The sequence below is a fragment of the Rissa tridactyla genome, chromosome 2, assembly GCF_028500815.1.
Source record: "Rissa tridactyla isolate bRisTri1 chromosome 2, bRisTri1.patW.cur.20221130, whole genome shotgun sequence".
NCBI classification, from domain to species: Eukaryota; Metazoa; Chordata; class Aves; order Charadriiformes; family Laridae; genus Rissa; species Rissa tridactyla.
Window position 1 is genome coordinate 123,152,231 of NC_071467.1, and position 23,428 is coordinate 123,175,658.

The 23,428-nt window shown below is 40.6% G+C and overlaps 1 protein-coding gene across 2 annotated transcripts in view; it reads left to right on the forward strand.

Moving 5' to 3' along the window:
- The window catches only part of GADL1 (glutamate decarboxylase like 1), an 85,759-nt gene that overhangs the window by 40,565 nt on the left and 21,766 nt on the right, over positions 1-23,428 (forward strand). For both annotated transcript variants that reach the window (XM_054192989.1, XM_054192990.1), the window contains 2 exons: positions 3,510-3,561; positions 6,664-6,753. In XM_054192989.1, the coding sequence (XP_054048964.1) occupies positions 3,510-3,561; positions 6,664-6,753 (142 nt within the window). The remainder of the gene's footprint in view (positions 1-3,509; positions 3,562-6,663; positions 6,754-23,428) is intronic.

Below are 23,428 nucleotides of genomic sequence, written 5' to 3' on the forward strand. Positions count from 1 at the left end.
GACAAACAACAATGAAATCTTCACATGTTCCTGGGCTAGCTACAGCCTACCACTAGTCAAATCATTAATATTTAAAACCAGTCACCCATATCATATTACCATTTTTGATATGAACTACAAAGTCGAAAAGAATTGAATGTTTACTCCAGTGAAAATATTCTCACTTTAACAAAGTCACTTAAAGAAAAGGTAAAAATATGCGTAACCTAAACCCAGAGTGAATTAGAAAGGAATAAAAAGAAAGAGGCAAAGCCAGAAAAGCCTAAATGAGCTGTGGCTTTTTCCTCTATTTCAATTCTTTAAAGCCACTCATTGTTTGACTGGTTAAGTGTTCCTTAAGATCTTCTGGTTAAATTGCACCTTGTTTTTGTTCTGAAGCATTTTACAGTTCTGTGTCTGTACAGAGCAAGTAATTCATTCCACTATCAGTAGGAGAATTCAGCCTTATCAAGGTCACTGGCCAAGGTCGTTTGGCTGAGAGCGTAGTGATTAATGACCTTTCTGGGATCGATATTTTCTTTGAATGTTAGGATTCAGCTGGTAACGCTTCTAAGGAGTGACTGGGTTGTCTTTTGGTGTTTGTTTTTTTTTTTTTTTTTTTCTTTTAAGAAATTTAATTCTTAGTCATTATTTGATGAAGTATATTCTTTACAGTAGTGGCATTGCTATCTTGAGTTTGCATGGACATGGGCACTCAGCAGCTGAGACATCAGGTTTACTGGGCACTAAGCCAGGTTTCCTAACTACTCAACAGCTGTGCAGCCTTTCTCCTCATTTGTTACAGTAGGTTTTTACTTTGAAGTTGCAAAGATAGTATTTCATCTTTCCTGAACCCAGACCTGGATTAATTCTTGAACTAGTCCACTGACTATAGAATTTAAGAGCAAGATTACTTTCCCTGCCCCTGCCATGGCCAAGCAGAGCTGCAAAGGTTTTAGGGTAATTGCAGACATGTATTTCCGTTACGTCAAACTTTGGTTATTGGCTATTTCATTAATTTCTTCTTGTTCTGGAGATGAATCATGTTTTCAGTGTATTAGATATAACAGGAACACTGTGACACTACCTATTTGGAAAGGCTTATTTTTAAAATACATACAGAAGAGCATCCTGCTAATCACTTTGGAAAATTTTTTGCTGTGTTTTTTTTTTTCCTCAAATTATTTTTGGTAGAGAGATGTTGCTTTATGAAGTACGCTAAAAAGAAAGTAGAAATAAACTGCTTTTAGAATACAACTATAACCACCTCTGCATTTTATGCTTCAGCATATTTGCAGTTCTGCCTGATTCCTCTTCTGACACCCACTCTTAGCAGACATATGTCTACTTTCACTGCAGATCTCCACCCCTCATTTTCTGCAAGGCTTAATCATAGCAAATACCACTTCTCTCTGCACTCCTGTCCTCACTGAGACTCAAGCCCTTCTGATGTTCTACAACCACGACATGATAATAAAACTCCACTGTCAACTGTGGAAAGATACACAGAGTAAACTTCTTCACTGCCATCAAATGGTCCTGGCAAGATAAATCATGGGTGATAGATTTTCTAATGTCTGCTTTCTTAGGCTATTGGCAGCGTAGTTAAGAACATGATTAACAGTGTTGTGAGCTTGACCGACATCAGATATTCTATGTGAGATGGTGGTATAAAAAAAAAGGCACTTGTAAGAGGGAAGGGTATTAAGTGTTGTAAAATAGCTCTAACAATTCAAAACCTAAAAAAAAAAAGTAGGCATATGTAGGCTTCTTTTTCATGATTTATTAAAAAAAAAAATAAATTCAGGACCACTGTCCTGTGAATAGCCTGCTGATTTTGCCAAATGTTGGTTTTATGGCACAGACAAGTACCTTCTAATCAACAGGACAAAAGCACTGAGCTTGTTTTACTTAAGACGATTCCCTTACAGAAACAGGTTCCCCCCAACACGCTCACATGGTATCTAGCCTCCTGCTTACCTTTCAGTATACCTCTCTTTCAGCCTAAACAATAGTGTGGGCATTAACAGCCAGGTGACAAACAAATTCATGCAGTAGGGTCTAAGTGGTCACGTTGGAAAAGACCCAGAACCTTGACTTGTTACCGTGAAACACCTCAACAGTGCACAGTGTGACACAACCCATAGAGCTGTGTGTTGTGGGAACTGGCGCTCGACCGCAGCAACCATTTTGCAAGGACGTGTGCTAAGAGGTAATGAGTCACACGCGTGATACTTATTAATGATAAACAGCGTGACAACTCCCCATGCTCTGTTTTGAAAAATGCGTGCCATCTAGGGTATTGTTTACCACCTCCCTAGCCAGCCTGCTTCTGAAGCACGTCTGCCGAATAACAGGCATTGCAGATACCACTGTGCTAGAGGTGTCCCTGCGGGGACAGGTTTCAGGCATGCGGATAGGACCAAGGGGGGTTATTTTGACAATATTTTTATTCTTCAAGTAGTGGATAAAAGAATTATTTGTGTGATGACCGGTAGTGCAGCTGCGGGCAGGAAAATGCCAAATAAATGCAACAAAAGAACAGGCTTGTACATGATCAGTAGTTTAACTGTCTCAGTTTTATTACTTTTAGACAGCAAAGTCTTTGTGTAGAAGACTAAAATTCTGTTAAGATGGAAAAGCTGTGTGTATTTGAGGTGATTTCTTTGGAGTTTTCCTTGGGGCTTTGAGGGGGAGGAATAAATAGAAGTCCCAGCTATGTCAAAGTGTCCTCTCTGCTTCAGAATTCCTGTGTGATGTGTGCCATGGCAAAGTTGAGGTCATGTTTTAAAAAATTCTATAAATTGAAGCCCTTTGGATCCAAAGGTTTGATTCAAACCCGTCTACGCATTGAAGGCTTCTGTGGTTTTCATATTGACAGTGAAAAAGAAAAGAAATTCAATTCACAATTTCAGTGCATTGTTGGCGTAGGATGCCCAGGGATTACTGTGCATCAGCAGTGGCTTGCTGAATGGGAATGTGCAGTGTTGTGTACAGCGTGGAACAAGGACAGTACTGGGAAAATTGCTGGGCTTGAAGCACGTGGAAACTTTTAAATTCTGGGCTAAACTATGAGGTCCCGGTGACAATAGTAGTGGAAAAGATGTCAGAGTGACCATGAAATAACATGGCAGCACAGCATCAGCACTTGAGAAAAAGAGGTGGAGGAATTAATTTGTAGAGAGCAACATCATTGGAAATTTGCATTGGGAAAGTTCACAGCCTGATGCAAATAGGATCAATTTGTGCCATGTGGCTCCACTGAAAATCTGTGCCCGAGGACAGAATTTGGCCTCTCCTCAGTGCTCCTTGGCTGGCTGCAGCCTTCATTTGTTTCCACGAACTTATAGCTACTGCACTTTCACAGCAGGTAGAAATGAGGTTTAACTCTGTGGTTTCTTTAGGGGGGAAAAAAAAGAAAAAAAAAAAAAGAAGGAAAAAAAAGTGTATACGTGTTCAAGAACTTTGTTGTTGTTGTCTGTATGTATTGTTTTCTTCTATGCTTTAAACCCATGCATTTTTGATTACAGATATCTAGTGGAGGAAATCAAGAAAAGAGAGGGATTCCAGCTTCTTTTGGAGGTAAGTGAAAAAGGAACTAAACTGTTGCTGTTTTGGGGGGGCGTTTCTATTGTTTGATTTTGTCCTTTTTAGCAAATTGCTAATTTGTATTCAAAGTATATAATTTAATAAGTTTATGTATTGGAGGTACACAGATATGATTGAACACATATAACATGCTCTGTATTCCCTACCATCAGTCTACCTATTTTCTTAGCTTCTGGGCCTGTATTGCCTCAGGGTAATAGATGGAGCACTTTTCTGTGAAAGTGAAGAGTCTGGCTGTAAAAAAGCAGTGCTTGCCAGACTTACAGATAAGATTGTGTGCTGGATGGAAGAGTATTTTGATCCTAAAAATGGACTTTTCATCATTAAAGTCCGTATTTTTTTTCCTTAATTCTGTTTCTACTTCCACCTTCCTGAAAACTGCCCAAGAGTTGTGTTTTTCACTCATCTTTGCTAAACCTGTCACCTGTTGGTGATCTTGCTTGGGGGAGGGTGAATAAAGGGGGCAGAGCTAAAGTGCTTTTTTTCTACCTATCCTCAGCTCTTTGGTTAATAAGCCTAATGTCTGGGGATGTTGCTAAGACCTGTCATTTTTGGAAAAACCTTCTGCGTTGTTGGAAGTGTACGTGTATGAAAGCCAGCTTTGTATGCAGTGTGGGGAGGAGAGAACACATGGAGGAGGAAGGGAAATGAAGTAAATGCTACACATGGAGACGGATGAACCACAATGATGCAGATTTGGTTTACACTTGCTGATGCCATGAGCATTCCAGGTTAGGCTAGAAGATATACGAAATATAAAAAAATAAAATCTTGTACTATTCACACAATATAAATTTTTCCCTTTAACTTTGAAAACTGCTAATTTGAAAGTGCATACTGGGAAACTTTACATGGAGTAAAAAATTTTGAGACAGCGGCATATGAAGGGGTTACTGAAGCAGCAAGAGTGTGGAAAGCTCTCTAATTTCTGTTATTGGAGATCTTAGCAGAGAGCCCAGATCTACTGCAGATGTGAAAGCTGTTGGTGAGAGCAGAGGCTGCTGTCTAGTTCCTGCAGGAACAGGACACCTTGATTAAAAGTGGGATTGGAGGGAGAGCTGTAGTATGGGCTATAAGAAGGAAGTTGAGCAAGGGTTAAGAAAAGGTTTTCAGGAGTGCAGGGGGTGACAAGCAGTGAGAAATCGAAGAAAGACTGCTGGGAGGCAGCTAGGCCCATTTAAGTGAGCGCTTTCTGAAAGGAAGTTGGATTTCGTACAAGAAGCGGAGGAAGATGATGATCCTCTGATACATGCAGTGAGAAGAGTCCTGTAACGGGAACTGTGCTATGGCCTGGAAATGCTGCTTGTGCTTGAGTCATCTTGAACTCTTCTGTGGTGTAATTGCTTACGTACTTGGATAAGAGCTGTGACAAGATAACCAGAAATAGAGTGAAGCATGGCTGGGGGTAGTTAAGTTTTTCTAGGATGAATGGTATTTTCACGGGGGGATGATGTATTTGATGTGTGAAAGGAAACTGAGATAATCAAGAAGGCAATATAGGTAATGACAACATGGTAATATATGCCATCTGTCTGCTCCTGCCGTCTGATTTTAAACAGTTTTAAAATAAACCCTGTAACAGTGAGCTAGTGCTTGTGCTCATGAGGAAGCTGCTGCCTTTTCAGGGTCTGTGTTTATGTGTGTACTCAATGCATGCTCTTTGGGGAAAGAAATGGGACGTTAAGAACTGAGCTTTATTTCATTCAGTGGCAGCAGGTGGCAGGTTTGCAGCTCTGTTCCTGCTGACAACGATATTCTTCTTGATGATTAAACTGTATTTAATGCATTCTTTGAAGCGAGGCGGAAAATGATATGAGCAGTTCTCAGTGCCCTTTCATGAAAGAACTTGTCTCAGCTGGTGGGCTCTCCTTGTTCAGGAGGCTGCCTGGGACTGTAACAGCAGCCATATTCACAGTGGGGCAAAGAGATGGTGTGACCCAGCTACCAAGCTCCCTTTTAACTTCCGTTTTTTTTTTTTTTCTTTTAACCAGTACTAATGAGGATGGCATGTGGGAGGGGAGAGGGGCGTGTGAGTTTATAATCCATGTTATAATCTAGATCCCAGTTAAATACTGTGTTGCAGATAGTGTAGGTCAGGATTGACTGAGTGGTTTTATGGGTAGTGTTGGATGGGATTACATGGCACATCTATTTCCCATGCTATTGCTATCTTTTCGAGGAGGGAAAAAAAAAATCATTCCAAATTAGCAGGAAATGTAGAGAGATCCTGGACTGGTCTGCTGGGAACATTTTCTCAATCATATATGAAACAGAAACCTCATAAGCACAAAATGCCTTATTTTATGGTGAACAGCCGTTCTTGTTGGGAGTCTTGCAGCTAACTCTCTGCTGAGTTTAAAGGCAAAATTTCTCTGGAGGGAAGCAGGGATGTGGAGTCTCAGTCTTTGCTCAAAAGGCCTGCTTAGATATTGTACAAGATATATCCAGGATATGGCGCATACCCTGCAAAGGGTCCTGAGATTCTTATAAAATGAGGAAATTGAGAAAACTGGCATTAACTCTGGTACTGTGTAATGTGCTGTATGATATATGATATAAAAGGACATTGTCAGCGTTCAGTTGAAAAATGACTGGGTGTGCAAGTGTAACATGGTAACAAAAATTGATTTTTTTTTTTTGGTGTAAAATGCATCATAGGAAATTTCCATTTAAAAAACACTAAAAAGAAAATGTGTTCTTCTCTTTAAAGTTCCTTCAATTTTGAAATCCATAAGTTACCTCTATGCCCCTCTTACACTTTTTTCCTAACCCAAGTTTTCAGTGAGCAAAGCAGAGTTAAATATGTATATAGGAAGAAGAAACGAAAAAGGAACCCCAACAGGTTTCCTTTTTCTGGCAGCAGGAAGAGAAATAGATGATACAAAAACTATTTCTAGTTTCAAAAAAGGGAAACAAAAAGTGAGTCAGAGAAGGAAGTTTTAATGAAAAGGGTATAAACTCAATGGCTTCCCCCCTCCAAAAAAGAAAATAAAGCAGAACTCTTTGACAAGCTATGGTATGTATTCCTGTCTCATTTGTTATATCTCATAAAGAATGACTTGTTCTCTTGTTTAGCCGGAGTATGCAAACGTTTGCTTTTGGTACATTCCACCAAGCTTAAGAAAAATGGAGGATGGACCTGAATTTTGGCAGAAGCTACATCAGGTGAGTGTCACATACACATGAAGAGTGTTATCTGTAGCTCACTGATTTATCTGTGTGTCAGATAAGAATGTGAAATAGTCCTTGGCTTTGCTCATCATTAATTTACCAGTAGAATGGGGGTTTAATCCTTAAATAGATGTTGGTAGGATTTAAGTTTTTTCTCTGTTTAGACAAGGCTATTTTTTTTTTTTCCTAATGGAAGAGGTGCAGGCATTTACAAGTACTCAGCTTACTGTCAAAGCTGTTAGCAGCTGGCAGAATTGAGAGAAGAGGAACAGTGTTGTCTGCATCTCTTGTCTAGACAGAGTATTCACTACCTGTTTCAGACACTTAAGGCTGTCCTTGGAACTTGTCTTGCACTATCTATGATAATCTATGATAATGCAAGTGAGGAAGTGCTTAAGAATACATTTCTGATGTTAAACAACCTATAAATGACAACAGGAATACAATGGGAAAAACTTAATTGGTGAACATTTTGGTAACTCTTTGCCATCCTGGTAGAAAATCATGAACATCTTGAAAAAAAGCAGCAGTAAAATTTTGAAGTTACTAGTGAGGAATCAGTAGTTAAGACTACTTAATTAAGTAGTTAAGTCGTTAAGAAGCCAATAGACACTGTTGTGTTATGTTTTACTGAATAAGCTATTCTGTGAGGAACTGAATTTAATTCATTGTTTGCTCCTCTCTGTAGCTGCTTTGGTGTTCTGCATTTATTTTTTCCCTAGAATTTGCTACCAGAAATTTAAACTAGAATGTAGACGCATATACCATACGCATGCTTGCAAATGGTATGCATACTATATATTACATGCTATACATACTGTATATACACATGCATAATTCCTATAACGTCTGCTGTCCTTTAAGCAGCTTTTCTTTCACAGGAATTGCTTTCAATTTATGCTGGATCCTGGCGTCTTTAGGCGTGAGGTGGTCTTTAACCCTGTCTGTATTGTTTTGGAAAGTATATTTAACTTTTGCAGTACAAAGCCATGCATAGCCATAGCGTGGATTCAAGGACTTTGCATTTACCATGCTTTCACAAAGCGTGGATGGGTTATGATCCTTTCATACGGGGCTTCCCTTCCTCTTATTAGAGTGGAAGGCCTATATATATACATAAATAATATGTGTATATGTGTGTGTGTGTACATACACACACAGAGCTGCGTAACAGCTCCTCTACCCATGGATGAGTGAGTATTTGGAAAGGAGCGATGGGAGGCATAGAAGAAATAATGCTGCAACTGCCACCTTCTGATTTATGTGTGCTACGGAAGGGATTGAGGAGGGGAGGGATGAAACACAAAAAATGGATTAGAGCACATATGTTGTGAGTGGCTTATTGAGTATAACTTACTGGTTCTTTGCTTTGCTGCCTTATGGTGCTTCTAGTCTGGGTGGGGAAGAGATGCCAGGCTTTATTTTTTGTACTGATATAGATAGACTGATGCTGGAAATGCAGATTTTAGAGTTTTGTGGGAGAGACCTTGGAGGGAAAGGAGCTTGTGTTTCCACTTTTTCCTCAAGAAATGAGCACTGCCGCAGATCTCAACCACCCTTTTCATGGGCAAGGTGATGCTTTTTTGATTCTTATGCCTCCTCTGATGAAGCACTAAGAAACCCAAAATCATAAAGCATAACCTATTTCCCTCCTCCACACAAAAGCTCCCCAAAAAATCTATCAACGAAACAGACCAAAATTCCCTAGCGAAGCAAGGCACTGAATGGCACAAATTTCTCTCCTGGAGGAAACAACAAATGATGATTGTTAGTTGCGTTGCTTTAGGCATGCTGGGAAGTTTTTGAGCACTACAGAAATGACCCTGTTACAAAACTAAAACATGTTATTTCACCTCCCTGATTCTATACAGGGACAGGTCTGGGGTTACTTTGCTTTTTGGATGCTGAGGGCCAGTTTTGGGGCACAACATGTACCAGTGAAGAGAAAAGATGACAGCACTGGGTCACAAAAAATAAGACTGACTTGACTTTTCCAGCTAATGTCAATTTGTTCTAACAATGCTGATGCCAACAGCATAGTCATTCTATTAGTATTACATTAATCAGTACAGATGTATGGCTAGGCAAGAAGGTATGCATCCTGATCAGCGAGGTGTGATAAGATGACGAAGACTGGAGAGGTTGTTGCATTATGCCATCGATGGGGATGTGTACAGTTTCTTGACTGCAAGTGCTTCCTGAATATTCCCATCATTTCATTAAAAGAGCATTAAAATTCTTTAATTCACAATTTGTCTTTTCATACAACATTTTAACATCACAGTTATACTATTTATCCAGAAATCAATCTTCCTTTTTTTTTGACCTGCATATCTGACAATAATTAAGGAAACGTATGTCTTAAAAATCTCTTGAGCAAGTAATGGATTTTATTCAACTGCTTGTTCAGCAATGTGGTTCAGAATAACATGCTGTCTTCTAAGGTTAGTTAGGTGAGTTTTAGTGCTGGTGAAAGTTGATAAGCAAATAGCTCTGATCTCAAGTCCTCAGCTCATGAAGAATTTGCATAGTCCTATGCAAAATAACCTTGAAGGGTTTCTGCTGTACTGGCTCTTCTCCAGCTTCCATGGCCCACTTTATGTGGAAATGTGTCAGGGCTGACTGGATCGCAGCGTGACACCTGATTCTGATGTGAGTCTTCTAGCTGTCCTACATAAACTCTGCCTCTCAAAGCTTTTTTTTTTTTTTTTTTTTTTTTTTTTTGGTGGTAGACTGTTCGTTGTAAATTCTGGGGCCTTGGACTTCAGGTATAAAATTTGTCCTCTTCAGAGTCTCCAACATGCAAACCAGAAAGCTGATAGGAAAGAGTGGCCTGAAGGATTTGGGACAGCCACTAGCTGGTCATTTGACTCATCGCCTGAACATTTGAGGGAAAGAGAAACAACATGGTGGTGAGGAATTAAAGAGCAGCATAAATGGTACATTACTCCATTCCCAGTGAAAGTGGGAATTCTGTGCACATCCACAGTCTTGCAACATTTCATCTTTAGGGGTTACAGCAGGATTTGGCTATGTAGCGAAACTGGTTCTAGAGATGGTACAGCAAGGCTTTGGTTGCAGTTGGGTGATCCAAGATAGTCCACGCCCTGAACATTTTGCAGTACTCTGAGTGTATAGCAGATGGTGTAATCTATAAAGGAACCTGCGATGTAAGGTGTTTTTCAGTGACGTTCTGCACACGTAAGTGAAGAGGGATTTCTTCTTGTAGAAACCACAGAAATGGGCACTCCGTGGTAACTGGGGAACTGTTGTTACATTCAACTAGAAATATCTGTAAGTGGTGTTATTTTGCCACTGCAAACTGGGGGCAGTTGTCTCTGACCTGAAACTGACATAATTGATCGGACAATTGAAGGAACAATTGTTTTGCTAGTACTGTGTGTGCCCCCTAGTGGTATTTTTCTTCCTCTTCCTCCTGTGACACCGTAAGATTTACTTTCTTTGGTGCCGGGGATGGTAGGTCTGTCACAGAGTCACGGTGAGCAGCCAGAATTGGAAGTGAGGGAAGAAGTAAAAAATGTAATCCCAGACTTTCTAATTTTCCTATTTTTTTCCATGACTACAAATATCTATGCATGTTCTTACTTGTAACAATCTTCTCTTTAGAAATTAAGAGGTCATCTTTCTCAGCTTATGCTGGAGCGTCCCCAGGTGATGCAGAATTTTCTGATTTTTAGTAATACTGCCTCTGGGAAGCCTTCTGGTGGCACAGAGTGTGCTAGGGCACAAGGAAATGTGTGGAGGGATGCATCTGGAACTATTGCCATCCTGTTGCTAACCCAGCCAGCCATGCCTTGTGCTTTCTGGATCAGCCTGTAGTCTGCTCAGACTCGGTGTGGTCTAGAAGACTAAGAAGGATGAACAGAAGAAACCATCTTTAACAGTGCCCTCCTCCTTTGGGAGCCTGGCTTTGCCGAAGGATCCTGGAGTGTAATTGTACTATTGAACACTGCTCAGTGAAGAAGGCTAGTGGTATATCGCTAAGTACCACTTCAGACCTCAAAACTGGCGTTAAAAAAGTGCCAGCAGGTTCCTGGTAGGTCTTTTATGCTTTACTAAACTTTGTCTGGTCTGTAGCTCTGTATCAGACGTCCAGTCTGATACGCTGGAGTATCAGATTTCCGATGGTTCAGTAAAGCTTTTACACACAGATATTAGTTCCAATTACTCAAATTCTTGCATCTCAGTCTCAGACTTGTGTGGTGGGTTTGGGGTGGTTCTTTTTGTTGCTGTTATTTTGTTTGTTTCCTGCCCTTTTGTGGATTTTTGGCCAAATAGTTCAAAATTTATTGGCTGTATTAGAAGGCTCAGGATACAATTTCATACTAAAGCCCATAGAGCTTGGAATGTTACTCTCCCCCTTAGTAAAAGGTAACCTTATTCCTGCCTCCCCCCCTCTACTTAAGAGAAGAATATAGCTGTCTGCTATCTGAAGGCATATTTGTAAAATAGCCTGTCATGCTGACTGGTGTTGTGATACATTTATATAATGAGAGGTTTCATATCAAAGCAGAAATGTAAGGAGGTTGAAGTGGTGTTGCCTTGGAAACCTCTGAATCTTGTGGTCTTTGTGGTGTAAATCAAAGACTAATCAAGGACCCGATTCAGTATTCTTTATGTATTCAAAATACCCATTGACTATGGTAGGAGGTTTGAATGGGAAGGGAAAACAAGACCTCCAATTGGTTATATTAATAATGTTTGCCCTCTATACTTCAGAACAACAAGAGAAAAATGACATGGATTATAACAACAGGTTTATGCACAAGAAAGGTCCCCAACACGTCACTGCAACTGTATTTCCACTGGGGATTTACGTACAAAATGTTGTTACTTGAATGCCTGGCATCCTTGTATAGTATAGTTTGAGTTTTTCTTACACTTGAATAAGTAAACAATTAAACAATACTGTAACGTGTGTGTGTGAAGAATGATGGTGGAGACTCATTTCTGTGAACTTTGCTTACATGAGTAATTTTTACAGTAACAAGTAGCCTACTGACTTTAGCGTCTAGCTCTGACATGAGTTTCTGTGGAGGGCCACATCAAACGACAGGAAAATCAATGGTAAGATTTACACAGAAGTATATGGGAGTTAGATTGGCTAAATCATTGTGACTGACAGATCTAGAGCTATTCATCAGTCATTTGTGAGTACTGTATGTTAATCTAATTGTTTCTGATCCCATGTGCTTTCTTGTTGCATTGAAATAATGTAATTGTATAGAAATGCTTTGGAAAAGAACAGAAAGAACAAGAGTGGGTCAAGATCTGTTTGTTTGGGGTCTTTTTGCCAACATGTGGGGGTTGTTAAGAGATGGTGTCATCTCTTAACTTCTTTGCTTTCTCTCAAAGCAACCTACAAATCTGTTGTGGACTTCAAGAAACAAAAATCTGCAAGTAGAAGAGATTTCTCTGGCAGGTCTGAAAGAAAGACCTTCCAGGGGGATGGATTGTCTTTTCAGGGAATCAGATGGGGACCTCCAAAGGGGTTGTCTGAAAAAATTTTGTTTGTCAGGGAAATCCTCAGGATCAACAAAAGCTCCAGATCCATCCTGTATTACTTGAGGAAGCTTCTTGAGGAATTGGCAGAGTTTCCCTCCATCTTTAAAATGGGGAAGGAGGAGGGAAACTCACAGATCGTGACTCAGGCAACCTAAAGTCAGAACCACCCTGGGATGCCAGGGTCCCAGCTCAGCTGCCTTAGCTCATAAACACAAGTACAAAGAACCCCACACTGTATCCTGAGTGTGCTGTGTGCTGATTTAGACCCCTATTTTATGGGGTCCTGGAGGGAAGAGCTTCAAAATCACCTCCTAATTCAATGGGCCCAACTGAATTCTCAGTATTATGTTCAAGGGGGGCAGAAGTGCATCGTTCTTGGAGGGGTGACAGCAGGAGGCCTGGTAGAGGCAGGGCCGCAGGCAAGGACCTTAGGGGAGAGAGGCACAATAAGCCCTGAAACCACAAAGTGAGTAATAGAGTAATAACCAGGACTTACGTTGTAGTGTGACCGTTCCTCAGCAGAGGATGGTGCTCAGAAATTTAATAATACAATAAGCAGTCACTTGTTAAAGTAACAACATCTCTTATTTTGCAACTAATGGTACATAATATACAGCAGCAGATGAATAAAATCTTTGTAGTCTAGCTGCATATAAATGACTGTTATTGTTAAGCAGAGATCTGAACTCTGATAAATGAGAAGGAACAGTACAGTGGAATATAATAGCAGAGGGAAATTATAGCAGTGTTTCCATACCTTGTTAATGAGGGATTTGCACACTTTCCCTTTTAATATATTTTTTCTGCAGTTTTATATAGCTCATCAGTACAAAAGAGTCTGTAGCTGTTAATTAAAAAAGATATTTAGCATGACTTTGTTTTAAATGTCTCCTCCATAGATTTGAGTTGTAAGAACATAAAAATAACATGCCTTTTTAAAAAACTTAATTTAAAACAGAATTCTTTGCTTTCTGACTGCGTATCTGCACATAACTGGAATTTATGTCTTTGTTCTCTGTTATAAATATTCTTGCATGAGTACTGAAGTAGTAGTGCTGGACTAAGGGGCCAAATTCACCATTAAAGTCTCCATCAGGAGAAGTAGGGATCAATGCATTTTACACTGATGGTGTCCATCTCACCTTAGCATTAGACCCAGGTGCTAGCAACACTTCAGTATATATTTTACATTACTGAGGTCATACACCTGCTTAACTTTCAGCCACATATAATGGTTTGTGAGACTGACTTGATCTTCTGCTTGCTCTTTTATGGGATGATTAGCATATCAGATGTGTGTATGGGAGTAGAAAGGAGGTATATTTGTATTGTAACCTACAGTAGATGTAATAAGACAAGGCAAAGATGTGAACTGCTTCCAGACCGTGCTTTCTGTAATAGTCCTAAGTGATATTTTAGCAATTCATGATATGTCAATTGTAGAGATTCTAGCTTTCTGCTTGGCCCCTCTTCCAGACTGACTGTTCAGGATTGGGTAGTACCAGTTGGGCTCCAGTTAAAAACACCTCTATTCATGCAGAAATCTTTACTTGTTTTAGGTCAGTGGTACTGTTTCAATTGAGGCAAATAAGCAAGAATTAACATCACTAAATTACCTTCCACTTCATTTTAACCATCTGAGTTCTGTCCTTTGGGTAGCTGACTATTTCTATGATATCTCTCCGTCTCTTCCCAGACTTGTAATATCAAGTGATATCTTGAACTGATGATATTTACATCCCATCCACCAATAGTAACACATCCGGCACCAAAACATCTCTGTTGTAAGAGCACTGTTACACAGCTGCTACAACTACCCCTCCAATTCTCGGAACAAAGAGAAGAAACCCAAATGGCTTTGCTGCTGGATGGTTTACTAGATGAGAGTGCAGGGCAACTTTTGTCAGAGATTTAACACTGAGCTGTGCGTGTTCAAGGCTCACTGGGGACTGAGGTCTATTGATCCCTAGTGCTCAGCCTACAGAAACAATCGAAGTTGTGGGGAGGGAGTCTGCTGCAGCTTCGTATGTTACGTTCGGGATGAACAAGGATTTCATCTTCCCCGAGCCACCTGCAGAGCAAGATTGCTCAGATCTCCAGAGGTGAAGTAGGTTTCACACTAGTTGTTTCTTGCTTGAAATCCTTTTTAAGGATAATGGAGGGCCCAATCATTTCTCCATGTGGTAATACACATAATGACATGAAATGAAGCTGGGGGGATAGACAAAGTGGAAAAAAATATTGCGAGGAAGTAAAATCATGGGAGACTGACGGATTCAAAGTAAGCGACCCAAAGCTTCCAGGGAGATCAATGCAAGATGTATTTTCATCACAGCATGTAATGCTCTGTGAAGGTACCTGAGCTAGCTCAGGTACTAGGAGCGGTATGTATGGCCACACGTAAATATGGTACTTAATTCAGGTTAAAAACTGTCTCACTAGGACTGATTAGTTAACATGAGTGTTCTTTCAGGACACAAGCAAATCACCTATAACAGTGGGGTATGTTTTGTGTAGATGTACTCCCTTCTTACAGGGGAAGCGTATGTTCCACTTGCCCAATGTCTTAAAAATTTTGCATACTGCCTTACTAAAACCTGAGGGTCATTCTAGCTTTCAGTTCAGATATTGAAAACAAACAAGCAGATTTCAAACCTTTGCATTGTTAAAACCTTCACACATAATAAATCTTTCTGTTTACATATAGGAAACATCTAAAAAGCTTTATTTTCTAACTGAAAGATCACAGAAACAAAGGCCATAGGGTTTCAGTGGGACTGCGTTCTCTGCTTTATTGCCACAGATTCAACTGACTAAAGGGTGCTTAAGCACTGCATAAGCACTTCTTGCTATTTCTGTGTGAACAAAGACAGTACTATTTAATTTGTATGGCTTTCAAATGGATACAGCATGTTACCTAGAGCAGTGGACATCTTGCATCTGTTGTTACAAATCTCACAGATTGTAGAAGGACCAAGAGGGAAAAACTAAACCCCATTTCTTCTCCAGAAAAGAGAATTTTTTGGGGGACTAAATGAAAGTGGCACAGTTCATATAAATTAAGTAGGCAGTTTGTGACATACCTCAGAAAGTCATTCTGTCTGTGTTTGTGAAGACTTGAAAAGGTAAGATGTTGAAGTGCGCCTAATTTACAGATAATGGTCATCTTGATTAAAGGGTTATACTAGGGTAAAACTGAAGCATTGAAATGGTGTATCCTACTATGAATGACCAAGCTGGAAAAGAAAAACAATGATCATTGCTGCGAACACAGGAACAATGAATAATTTAACATTTTCTGTTATTATTAGCCTGTCCTATGCTAATAGGCAAAACCAGCTAATCTGAAAACTAAGTCAACTCTATAACATTTTTTTAAGAGCAAGCATTAAACTATTTTCAGAGTATAGGAAGCCAAAGGGAATTTACATTGAATCTGTCCCACTGGTTAACCTTGTTACGTATTTGAAAGGCAGGTAAATTAATGATGAATTATCAATATTTTACAGATAAAGAAAATAAGGGAAAAAAGGCATGGCTGTTAGAGTTTCTATTGTCTGTTTTTTGCATTAGGAGTATGTAAACATGTCGTCCTTGGTTGTACCTCTTGTCATTTCCAAATAGCATAATAAAAATAAGTGCTTTTTCTTTGGAGTCATGTTGGCACATAGAACAGTATTGCATTTTTGTTCATTACTGCTATAGAAATGAAAAATTAAGTATTGTGTAATGCAATACTGTGAGACTTTTCAGAACTGTACATATGCACGTTTTGAATATAAAAGTGTGTGTGTGTTCATGCCTATGCATGTATATGATTATGGATTTACATATTGGGATCACGTAAAAGAAAATTATTCTTGAAAAGGGAGAGGATGGAATAAGGCATAGTATTACTGAACTAACCAGATTCTTAGAAAAACTTGTTCACAGAATCACAGAACAGTTGAGGCTGGAAGGTACCTCTGGAGGTCATCTTGTCCAAACCCCCTGCTCAAGCAGGGACGCCTAGATTTGGTTGCCCAGGACCATGTCCAGATGGCTTTTGAGTATCTCCAAGGGTGGAGATTGCATAACCTCCCTGGGCAACGTCTGCCAGGGCTCAGTCACCCTCAGAGTAAAAAAGTGATTCCTGATGTTCAGAGGGAACCTCCTGTGTTTCACTTGGTGCCTATTGGCTCTGGTCCTGTCACTGGGCACCACTGGAAAGAGCCTGGCTCCGTCCTCTTTACACCCTCCCTTCAGGTATTTATATACATTTATAAGATCCCTCCATCATTCTTGCCTTTTCTAGGCTGAACAGTCCCAGCTCTCTCAGTATTTCCTCATAGGAGAGATGCTCCAGTCCTTTAATAGTTTTCATGGCCCTTCGTTGGACTCTTTCCAGTATGTCCATGTCTCTTGTACTGGGGAGCCCGGGACTCAACACAGTACTCCAAATGTGGCCTCACCAGTGCCAAGTGGAGGGGAAGGATCACCTCCCTCAACCCGCTATCAGTGCTTTGCCTAATGCAACCCAGGCTATACTAGCCTTCTTTATGGCAAGGACACATTGCTGGCTTATGTTCAACTTGGTGTCCACCAGGCCTGCTACGTCCTTTTCTGCCTAGCTGCTTTCCAGCTGGGTGGTTCCCAGTATTTATTGGTGCAGGGGGTTGTTCCTCTCCAGGTGCCGGGTTTGGCATTTCCCTTTGAACTTCATGAGGTTCTCATCAGACCATTTCTCCAGTGTCTGTTGTCTGCATGTTCCAGTTTCTCTTAAACATGGTCAACATTTTTGCTATCTTAATAGTCTTTGTCTGCTTTTAGGAAAAAACAAACAAAACCTACAAAGGCAAACACAACCTTATTCCTTGCAAATATATGCTTTCCAAAAAACGGCAACCTCTAAATCTATGGTTTATTCTTTGACAAAAATACAGTATGCATTCTTAGCCTATTTACAGTCAAATATTTTCCATTCTGAGCTATGGCAAATTGCTGTACTCTTGATGTATTTTGTTGGTTTCAGCTTGTGCATTCAGATTCCTGACTACATCGTGCTTGTTTGCCCAAACAGCATGTATTTTCCTCTGCTTAAATAGGACTAATTACTCTTCCTTTCCTTTGCTTCATTTTGGAGTTAGAACATATCGACTAATATTTTAAATGGCCTTTTGTGCCTGCCTGTGAAGAGAACTGCTTTTAATAAGAAAGCAGAGTTTGAAGACACTCAACACAGTTAATTTAGCTCTGGTTGACCCTATTGACTGTGTTCTTATAACAGCAGCACTGTGCTCCTGCATATCTGTGCACCTCTTCATTATGCTCTCTCAGTGCCATATGCACATTAATAACCAATGATGGAAGAAAAAAGAAAGTTTGAATTACAGGCTGAACTCCAAACTACAGCTTTTCTGAAAGTGTCATAGATCATGTTTAATAGCCTGTGGATCAAAATGAAACCCAATATACATCACAGGGGAACTCAATAATTGAAGCATCCCGGGAATGTCTAAGTATTGGAGTCTTGAGGTCACTAGAAGCTTCACTCTGTACTCAGTTTTTACCTCAATAAAAGCTGTCTCCCCTCTCATAATATTTTCTTTTTGTAACAAATGGTAATCATATTTTAATGCACTGACTTAAATTATTTTATCTGGCATTTGGGGGAACAATGAACTCCCTTTTTGTCCCCTTCCACCTCCTAATTTTCCGGGAAATGAGAAAAACAGTCATTCAGAGGTATTAGCATTTCAGAGTGTCTCCAGTACACTCGACTCATGGCTATCTCCTCCCTGTGCTGGTTGTCTGCAGAACGGTCCCACCGGGGCACTGAACATGTTCTCTGGGTCTGTGAAGCTGGTCTGTACACCAGCTCTGAATTTACTCCTTTCATGTGAGAAGTCCCAGGGGCTCTCTGAGGGATCCTAACTGGTCCCGTGGTGATGAGAATGCAATAATTTGCAACCCTGGGGCTGCACAGGTGGTATTGTGTGGGTATGGGGAGGATGTATAGTCTTGTCTCAGGAAAACAGCAGTCACAGAAGGATTTTTGTGGACTTGGTGCTCTGTAGTTTGCACAGGGGATAAATTCTATTCCTATGTGAAGGAGGTGGAGGGGAGGTTGACTTCTGCAGTATCCTACTGACAGAAAAAAAAACTTGGAATGAAACTGTAGGAAGCCTCGCCAAAGGGCAAATCGTGCCTGGCAAACCTAGTGGCCTTCTATGAGGAGGTCACAAGATCAATAGACAAGGGGAGAGCAACTGACATCATTTACCTGGACCTGAGCAAGGCCTTTGACGCTGTCCTGCATGACATCCTGGTCTCCAAGCTGATAAAATATGGGTTTGATGGATGGACAATTCAGTGGATAAAGAACTGGCTTGATGGCCACACCCAGAGTGGCTGTCAATGGGTCCATGTCCAAGTGGAGGCCAGTGACAAGTGGAGTCCCTCAAGGATCAGTACTGGGACCGATCTTGTTTAACATCTTCATCAGCGACATGGACAGTGGCATTGAGTGCACCCTCAGCAAGTTTGCCGACGACACGAAGCTGACGATAAGAACATAAGAATGATTTGTATCTGTTGAAACAAGTCCAGAGGAGGGCCACAAAGATGACCAGAGGGCTGGAGCACCTCTCCTATGAAGACAGATTGAGGGAGTTGGGGTTGCTCAGTCTGGAGAAAAGAAGGCTCTGAGGAAACCTTATTGTGGCCTACCTATCTTAAAGGAACCTAGAAGAAAGCTGGTGAGGGACTTTTTAGGATGTTGGGTAATGGTAGGACTAGAGGGAATGGATTAAAACTGGAGATGGGACAATTCAGATTGGACGTTAGGAAGAAGTTCTTCACCATGAGGGTCGTGAGACACTGGAACAAGTTGCCCAGAGAGGTGATGGAAGCCACATCCCTGGAGTTTTTTAAGGCCAGGCTGGACGGGGTTCTGAGCAACCTGATCTAGTGGGAGGTGTCTCTGCCCATGGCAGGGGGGTTGGAACTAGATGATCTTTAAGGTCCCTTCCAACCCTGTCAATTCTATGATTCTAAATTGAGGCCCTTGGGCCTTTCTTGAGGTGTGATCACAGGGATCCTGTGTCAGAGCTGCATCGTGTGATTGTAGCGGAACTGGGCTGGTGCGGGGTGTGCTGGGTGATCTGGAGCCCTCAGGGTTAGCGGCAGCGAGGCAGCCCTGCAGCCCAGGTCAGTCCCATCCCACGATGGGCAATGGCGCTCCTTGAGGACTATCATTGTTTCACCGCATTGCTTCACCTTGTGCCTGTAAGCTGCTTCTTAGAGCTGCCCTTCCTGCAGCTGTCCACGCTGTGGCTCCCCACCCCTGTGAGGATTTTGGTATGCAGCTCAGAGCATCAGGAGTTCTGTCTTTTCCGATATACAGCGGGAGTTTTAACTGAATGGGCTCGATGACTGAGGAATGCTTGTGAGGAAATAACAGGATTTTTAGGTGAACTCCTGCAGTGAACGTTTTAGGGTGCGCTAGGGATTGATGAGGTGATTGCCCAGCAGAGCCTCTGGCTTGATAGGTATATGGTTATATATGTTCCTTAACCTTGCTAATATTTGATATTTCAGTGCTGAAGGATATATGTAGGATACAAGGAATGTCTGCCCCTCCCATTGGTCCTTTGCATAGGATGACTCTCACTGAGAGTGAAAGCAAAGAATGTGGCCAAACAAAAATTATTTTCAGCAGTTGCTTAATTGTTACTGCATGATTTTCCTTGCTTTTGCACGCAGCAAAACTGCAACGTGGAAAGGAAGCCACCGCTTCTTAATTGCAGCCTCTCCCTCTGCAAGGGTGTGGTAACAGGAGCTTCTCTGAATGCTTTAAATATTGTATGAAGCTACTTGAGTATCAGAAGTTGCAGGTGGGCTAAACGACAATCTCATGAACGGATAATGAGTGCTAGTGTGGTCTGTTGGTAGTGGCCTTTTAAATGAACCCTTTCTGTGCTACAAAATAAAGTTTCCTTCTAGTTACAAATCTTTCTGGTGGCATCTTGACCATTCTGCCCTGTCAGCCTGTACCTGCTGTGGTTTCTGAATGAACCAAGTGTTTTCTAGCATGCTGTTGGTTTTGGCACGCTTAATAAATAACGGCGATGAATTGGCTGTAGAGCAATAATAGTGATTACAAGATAAATAGCTCAGTGATATTTTTTGTCATTTTATAGGGAATTGGACAGAAGGAAAATAAAATCTTTGAGTTTCACCCTTAATTAATGGACCCCCACAGCATGAGTTTCTATGTATTCATTGAAAAACAAGACAAGATATCTTTCTGCCTTATCAGACAGAAAATGAGAAGCTGCTTAACAGTATAAGCCTTTATTTTACCTCCGAGAAAAGGTACACTTCCCCCGTGGTCTGAAACATGGGTGACAATTTCAACACTGCTTTAGCCTATCTGGGGAAATATTTAATGGTATTTGTTATATCAAGTATAAGGGGAAAACTCCCATGTCATATGAAGTTGTGAAGGATGTGGGCATTAGGGTATACGTAATGTTTCTAGAAAAGAATGGCAAACATACCTGGGTTACAAATATTTGATGAAATAATTGTTTAGTGGCTGGTTTAGGGCATGAATGAAACATTTATGGCTCTACATTTCTGCTTGTGTTGGACAGCCTATGTAGATTTTGTGGAAGAGCGGTAGTGCATGGAAGTGTCCTTACTTTGTTCCTCGTAGTCCAAAAGATGCATTTTTTGGGGCACCAGAATAGGAGTCCATATCACTGAGGAAAGCATGCTCTCTACCGAAGAAGAGCAATGAAGCTGTTGTACTTTCCCTGCCATTCCCCACTTTCTCTGTCTTTCCCTGCCGCTTCCTGCAGGAGCAGCTCTTTACCAGTACAGGTTTGTGCTCTTACCATGCGTGCTGGGAGAGATGCGTCTGGACAGGGGATGCAATTCCTCTCCCCTTTCCCTCTTCTGGGCAGACCAGATGAGCCAGCTGCAGTCAGTCCAGAGATCTTAGGTTGCTGCATGTGACTTAAAAACCGAATGAATAAACTAATTTACATGTTGGCAGCTGATTTGCATCTAGCTGTAAAACTGAAGCCTGTGATCAAAAAGAACTTAAGGACAGAAGGAATTACCTGGCCAACTCTATATTTTGGGGATTTTTCTCTGGGTAACCCAGTGACTTCTGTATAAGCATATCTTCTAGAAAGGCTTCTATTCGTGACTGGAAAATATGAAGGAATGGTAAAACTACCATTTTCCTTGGCACCTTCTTTCAATGGCTAATTAGCCTTCCTGTATAAAAAGGAGACTGATTGAAGAGGGAGGAAAAAGGTGGTGAAAAAATACCTTTCCATGATAAAATAGCCTTCTCTACTGTATTTTCCCCTTTTCGCATGCTCATAAGTTATCAAGTCACCTCTCATTCTTTTGTTTGTAAACTAAATAGATTCACAACTTTAAGTCTTCATTAGCCTTTGAATCATTTCTGTGGCTGTCAGCATCCTTCCAATTTTTCATTATTGTTTTTTTTTTAAAAAAAAGAGAACATCTGAACTACTCATTGTTTCCAGTATTCCAGCACCTGAGTTTCTTTGTGAGCTCAATCTGATGAGGCTTTGTAAAATATATACATCGTGATGATGAATGCTGAAAGGAAAGCTTCTCTTGTGTGTATAGATTACTATTTCAAGAACAAAAGAAATTGTCAAGACGTCTTGGGTTTTTTTTTCCCCATTGGCCCATAGAAAACAGACTAACGTTCCAGATTAACCAGTGGTCCTCGTATCTGGGGATCTGTGTTTAAGAGCAGCCCTGGCTGTTTTAAAGCCTCCGCATAAATAACCTAATTACAAAACTTCGTAGTCTGTCTCTAGACAGAACTTATTAAAGCTGATTTTGGCTCTGATGTAGGGTGAAAAGAATTGCAGAGAACTCAGTTTCTTGCCAGGAAGGATCCTTGGTTTCTGATATGTGACCTGGAAGCTCATATGAATTTTGGTTTATTAGGGACTGCTAAAGTCTTTTCGGATCCACTGTTTTTAGGATAGTCATCCATTCTCAGCTGTCTGTGGTTTTTTTTTTTTTTTCCTACATGCACAACTTACATTTCAGCTGTATTAAAAAGCCATTGCTGGAGCAGGTGTGAGCACTCTAGGTCTGTCTTCCTCTTTCTCCCTTTGTGAGTCTCTCATTTGCAAATGGTATCAGCTGTCATTTATTGACTTCCAGAAAACCGACAATGGGGATTAGCATCAAGGCTAATCCTGATCTCTGTGGAGCCTCCCTAGCAGCAACATTTGATTGACGCTCTATTTACCACATGTGGAGATATGCTAGTTATTCAAATTTTGCTTAGTTTTACTTTATTGCTATTGTGTGGTCCTAATTTTTTTGTGCTGTTGCTGTGCAAATTGTTCCTGCAATTTTTCATCTAAATGGGTTGTGTTAGGCTTTCTTATTAATGCTCAAAGTGCAAGTAAATAATCAAGAAAACTTGTATTATCAGCAAAATAACGAAGGCAAACTGAACCAAAACATTTATTTGGCAAAGATATAAATGTAACTGAACACAAAAGACTAAATTTTAAATCTGTTTCTACCAGTTTTAAAATGGAGGTATATTCTCCACCTTTAATTCATTATAAATTAAATCCGCTACAAGTGTTTCTTTTTTTAAACTATATTCATACTGGCTTAAGCATCCTTATTTTATTAGGTCCATCTCCTTACCACTTCTAGTACTGGTGCTTGTTTTTTGAGTTGTCCATGGCATCCCAGAAATTATCCAAAGATTCAGTGAGCCTTTTTTAATCCAAGCCTGTAGATCTAAGATTTTGCCTTCAGTAGATCTTTAACATCCCAATAGATGCTGATGGCTTGGAAAGTTTGTCAGGTTTGTGGTAGGAATCCCTCCATGCAGAAGTTGAAAGCTTATTGAACACTTCTGCCTTGCCTGCATTTTTAATGATTGACCATGGCTAGAGCTTCGCTCATCTCTAATGTACATACTGAAGTGTTTCTTCTTTCCTTAGTCCTGTCAATCAAGGATTTCTTTTCCTTCTGATGAATTTTCTCCATGTCACATTTGTATTGATTGCTATCTGATCCTTTTCCCCCTTTCAACTTGTTAAATATTGCTTTGCTACCTTCGCTTGGCCAATAAAGCAGG